The 6000-nt window shown below is 33.9% G+C and overlaps 1 protein-coding gene across 1 annotated transcript; it reads left to right on the top strand.

Annotated features, from left to right (window-relative positions):
- Positions 1 to 392: 392 nt before the first annotated feature.
- LOC129289879 (cytochrome P450 85A-like) lies at positions 393 to 4169 on the top strand. The gene is made up of 10 exons (XM_054926642.1): positions 393 to 540; positions 656 to 909; positions 1336 to 1657; positions 1753 to 1902; positions 2173 to 2418; positions 2520 to 2606; positions 2748 to 2826; positions 3500 to 3606; positions 3709 to 3833; positions 3974 to 4169. The coding sequence occupies exons 2-10, from the start codon at positions 719 to 721 to the stop codon at positions 4065 to 4067; spliced, it is 1401 nt and encodes a 466-aa protein (XP_054782617.1). The 5' UTR covers positions 393 to 540; positions 656 to 718; the 3' UTR covers positions 4068 to 4169.
- Positions 4170 to 6000: the final 1831 nt, after the last annotated feature.

The raw sequence follows: 6000 nt of genomic DNA on the forward strand, positions 1-6000 counted from the left end.
AAAATTTTAAATATTTTATTTATTTTAAATATAAAATGTCAATATTAAACAAAAAAATTTCAATAATAGAATTTAAATTTAAATTTATTTTCTTGCTAAAGAATTAAATTTTGAGAAATAAATATTACTTTACTTTACTTTTTTTTTTTTTGAAAATTCAACATTAAAGGATCCCAATCCCCTAACAAAACCCAATGCTTTTTTGGATGCATAGGAACAGAAAGTAAATAGTTTACAGTGTGCACTAGTTTTAACGATCATCAATCACATCATTCTAACCGGCCCCCTAACCCCCCAACCTTTTGCTCTCTTCCCAGTTCCCTCTATGAAAGCAACAATTATTTGCTGCTTGAAATCTCCAAAGGGGTTTCAAATTTTACTTTTTCTTTTTTCCTTTTCTTTATATATACTTCACACTCGTTTGCAGACTCCAAATGTCTGCGGAACTAAGCGTTGGTTGGCTCTCCTCACTGAAATTTTTCATAAAAGCCAACTCTCTTTTTCAAGTCTTTTTAAATCTTCCATTATTCATTTGCAGAGGTAGTGGGTTCTTCTTCATTTAAATTTATTTATATATTCGTTTTCTTTTTCTCTGTGGCTTTTGTCCTTCTCTGCAAATGGGAACTCAAGGGCCTATATATGTTTGTGTCTCAAGTCTTGATTTGCAGCAAACTCTACTCTGTCTACAAATTGGGTTTGTTTCTGAAGTGGAAGCTCCATGGATATGGTCATGGCAATCATTGTCGGTGTGATGTTAGTGCTCTGTTTTTGCTCTGTTTTGCTGAAATGGAATGAACTGAAGCACAGGAAGAAAGGTTTGCCTCCAGGAACAATGGGTTGGCCAGTATTTGGTGAAACCACTGAGTTTCTTAAGCATGGTCCAAACTTCATGAAAAATCAGAGAGCAAGGTAACTGCGTCATACATAAGGCTTCGCTCACTTTCTAGGTCTTATGTGTTGAACGAGGTCGTCTTCTATTATCAACATTCTGGTCTCTGGCTTCTGTAATTAAGCTGTTGGGTCATTTTGCATTATGTGATAGGCCTAACTTTTCACATTTTCAAAAGGGAACATATTTTGGGAATTTGATTATAAAATGGTTTTGTAATAGCCTCCCTTTCTGGGAGATATGAAAGTTGGTCAATGAAGTTTGAAAATTGAAGACCGAGGAAAAAGATGGTAACAGAGTTTGGTTTAACAGTAATCAATTTATTACCAAATTATTATTTTTCTTCAAATCAGTTTAACTGGTTGTGTGAGGATAGAACTATTCATTTCCTGTGCTTTTACCCCAAAAGTAATGATTGTACCTTTTTACCCTTTTGACAATGGCAGGTATGGCAGTTTTTTCAAATCCCACATATTGGGGTGTCCTACTATTGTGTCCATGGATGCAGAGCTTAACAGATATATCCTAGTGAATGAAGCAAAAGGGCTTGTTCCTGGATATCCTCAATCTATGTTAGATATCTTAGGCAAATGCAATATTGCAGCAGTTCATGGCTCCACTCACAAGTACATGAGAGGAGCACTGCTTTCCCTGATAAACCCCACAATGATCAGAGAACAGCTTTTACCAAAAATTGATGAGTTCATGAGAGCTCACCTCAGCAACTGGAATAACAATGTCATCAACATTCAAGCCAAAACTAAGGAGGTTTGTTTTGTTGATTTCCCTTAAAATTTAGCATTACCAGAAAGTTTTCAGAGAAGCCTTTGTTTTGACCTGTATATTCTGCAACATTTTTGCAGATGGCCTTTCTTTCATCTCTGAAGCAAATTGCTGGTATTGAATCTGGCTCCATATCTCAACCATTCATGGAAGAGTTCTTCAGGCTAGTTTTAGGAACCCTCTCCCTTCCTATTGACCTTCCCGGCACAAACTATCGCCACGGTGTTCAGGTATGATGCTTTGATACTTGTCTTAACTATGCTCAAATGAAAATTCCAACTTTTACATGATACACCTGCTAAATTATAAGTGAGCCATAGAATTCAGTCTATGCCTATTGATCCTCTTTCATTTAGTGGTTTGTTTATGAAATCTTAAACTATGACAGAAGATTAGCGATGAAGATGGAAAGGAAATCAATGAATGTTTTCAGTTCCCAGTTTCCAAAGTTTTGATTTTTTTTTTTTTTAATTTAGAACAGTTTTCACCATGTCTGGCAGGCAAGGAAGAACATTATCAGCATTCTGAGTAAGCTGCTTGAGGAAAGAAGATCTTCCCAGGAAACCTACCTAGACATGCTTGGATGCTTGATGAAAGAGGAAGATAATCGCTATGTGCTAAGCGATGAAGAGATCATTGATCTCATAATTACAATAATGTATTCTGGTTATGAAACTGTTTCAACTACATCAATGATGGCAGTCAAATACCTCCATGACCATCCTAATGTTCTTAAAGAGCTGAGAGTGAGTGAAAAATGAAAAGACCCGACATGTTTGCAGAGGCATACTATGTTTGTTTTCTTATGTTTGTTGTTCTGACTGTGTGCAGTTAATGTCTTTTACAGAAGGAGCATTTGGCCATAAGAGAGAGGAAAAAGTTAGATGATCCAATTAACTGTAACGATCTCAAGTCAATGAGGTTTACTCGTGCGGTAAGAACTATGTGCTTGTTTGAGCATCACTTGTCAGTTTTTTACGCTGATTGTGCAATATATTTTTTTTTTTTGTCTTGCGATTCTGCAAGAAAGTTTGATCAAAACCTTTGTGTTGTCCACTTTCTGTTCATTTTGCAGGTGATTTTCGAGACCTCGAGATTGGCTGCAATAGTTAATGGGGTTCTCAGAAAAACTACTCAAGACATGGAACTGAATGGTGCGTTTCATGAGGCCTACCATGAATCTATCTTTCCTTGTTTTATGGGCTCAAGAATCTATTTTTTTTTGACTTCTATGACTTCTTTCATGAACTTTTCTTATAAATAACAAATTAAATATGCGGAACCGGGGTCTGTGCAGCATAAACGTTGTTAAATGTACCTGGTCAATAAAAGATAAATTGACTGAACCAAGCCAATTTTCAAGATTCATAAATTTATCAGATGCACTTCTCATTTTCAACTTGACCCACTTCCAACATATTTTATAAATCAGAGTCTCATATCAGCATCTTCTTCAGTTGAAACTGTTAAGCATTGTGAGATGAATCTGAATGGACTTATCTAATTGTCTGTATCACAATTAACTAGGCGAGATATGAATAATACATTATGAGTACCATAGAAATTTTTAATAAAACTGTAACATGAGAGAAAACACATCTTTATGAGAGCAATAATACACATAGGATTCCCCACAAGTCCTGCATCCCCAAATAGACAATTCCACCATAATTGCTTTTTCTGAAAAGGGATTCCCTTGGTTTGAGCTTTTTCACAAACACATGGTATTCACTATTTACCATACTGCTAGAAATTTCATACTGCATTCATCTAATACTCAGAAAATAACCTTGTTACTGAATCATACATATGATGATATATTTCCAGGCTACTTGATTCCCAAAGGGTGGAGAATATACGTATATACGAGGGAGATCAATTATGATCCATTTCTCTATCCTGATCCACTAACATTAAACCCATGGAGATGGCTGGTTGGTCCCACCTATCCAACTTGTTCCTCTGTTCATTCATGTTTGTTCACAGCAAAGCTTCATGTCAGCATAATAATTAAAAATTAAAACTGCAAAATGCAGGATAAGAGTCAAGAATCACAAAGCTACTTTATGATATTTGGAGGAGGTACAAGGCAGTGTCCAGGGAAAGAATTGGGGATAGCAGAAATTTGCACTTTCTTACACTACTTTGTAACTAGATACAGGTGAGTAATTTAGTTTACCTGTATCAAACTTGTTCTCAATGTTGAAAGATTGAACTGTTTGGTTAGCCTGAAAGAGCCAGAAATCAACACCAGTAATCCATCTGTTTCTGATGATATATCTGAAAAATGTTGGATTGCAGATGGGAAGAAGTTGGAGGAGATAAACTAATGAAGTTTCCTAGAGTTGAAGCTCCAAATGGACTGCACATACGAGTCTCTCATCTCACTCAATAGGCATTGTTTGTATAAGTAAAATCAGATATAGAAAGTGTTAGGTTTTGATTTTTGTATGATAATTTTCTAACTGATTAGAAAAATGAAATGAAATTCGATTCTCTTAAATTCCTTTTTCTCCTTGCTTGATTATGGCAAAAGAATAAAATGATAATATAATTTTTTTAATGTAATAAGATTATTTTTTGACCAAAAAATGTAAAAAAAAAAAAATCTCATTGAACCCAATAACTATAATATGTTAAAAGTCAATTAAAATCAGCAGAAAAATGCTAGATGATTGTTGGTATGCATATAAAGCAAGTCTTGCTTTAGATAAGTTAAAAAATAGTACAATTTGTGTTCTAAGTTACATGCAATAACCAAAAGAAATTAAATATTCTTTTTTATTAAAAAGTATAAACTATTTTTTAAAAATTTAGATGTTAAAAAATGTAAAATATTTTTAGTATTTCAAGCTGTAATTAATATGCTTTTTTTAAAAATATTTAAAATAAATAAATCACTTTATATTTATTTTAAAGTGTAACACTTTATTAATTAAAAATAAATATAAAAATATGATGTTAATTTAAAAATAATTAATTATTTTATTGAGAGATTAAATATAGTTAAAAATATTTTATATTTTTTTATAGAAAGAATAAAATAATTGTACAGGGTGTGGTTTTAGCCTAGTTGTAAGGCTACAGATAGACGTGGCCTGTGATGATTGTTACAGTTTTTTAATGCCTTATGCCCTTCTCTCTTTCAAGGAGTGATAGGCTTTGGGCCACTCATTTTGGGCCCATTCATGGTCTAATGGTTTAAAAGCCCTATCAAAGTATTTAACCCAAATTCAGAGCAAATAGCCCAATTTATGCAAAAAAACCTGTTCGATCCATTTGAAATCCTTTATCCTGTAAAGCTTTGATCCTCTGTTACGCTTTGTGTGGGTAGATCGGTGGTCCTGACAAATCGCCAACACGAAACTCTTTTTTAACCTTATCAAAGCATTTAACCCAAATTCCGAGCAAATAGCCCAATTTATGCAAAAACAACCGTTCGATCCATTTGAAATCCTTTATCCTATAAAGCTTTGATCCTCTGTTACACTTTGTGTGGGTAGATAGGTGGTCATGACAAATTGCCAACACGAAACTCTTTTTTTTTTTTTTGTATTTTTTGGCCAATAAAATAAAAAAAAGGTTCCCTTTAATCTTGGATGTAAGTTGGTTGGAGGGCAACCTTTCATAGGGCCAGTAGTTCTTTTGGATGCCTTTAAATTGAAACTAGGTGACCTTAGGGATAAGAATATAGGAAGCTATTTAGTTGGGTTTTTATTTTTTATTTTCAGAAACTTTTTTATAGTATAGTTTTCAAAATTATTTTCTAAACAAAACAAAAGGAAAATATGCTTGATCGTGTTAATTTAAAAACTATTTTAAAGTTAAAAAATTGATTGATAACAACAATGGTTGGTCTAGTTGGTAAGAATTTGGACTATAACTCACAAGATCATATGTTTAAATCCCATTGTTGATATGAGGACCTTGTTGGTGAGCGATCTGTAAGTATATCTATATGTGCCTTTTAAACTTGGAGGCATGTTATAACACCCTGAATTTCAATCCAAGGAACTAGTTGCTAATTAGGGGCAAATTAGTAATTAGTAGATTGATTATGGTCTTAGGTGTTGGATTAATGTATGTTGTTGGTTGCTTGGTGTGGTTATAGGATCTGATGGTAAAATGGCAATTCGGGACATAATGTGCGAGCAGCAGTGAGAATTGTCTCATTGTGCTATGCACCGCAGCGCATGATATAGATTTTTAATTAGTAGCTAAGTTTCAGCTCGTGAAATTAGAAGGGGAAGTGAGAGAAAACCCAGTTGAAGGGTGAGGAGAGTTTAGCTTTGCTAAGTCTTGGATTATCTGGTGATCAGGAGTTTGTT

This window comes from Prosopis cineraria, unplaced genomic scaffold (assembly GCF_029017545.1).
Source record: "Prosopis cineraria cultivar Desert tree isolate PC_DT_omini unplaced genomic scaffold, ASM2901754v1 PC1, whole genome shotgun sequence".
Classification (NCBI taxonomy): domain Eukaryota; kingdom Viridiplantae; phylum Streptophyta; class Magnoliopsida; order Fabales; family Fabaceae; genus Prosopis; species Prosopis cineraria.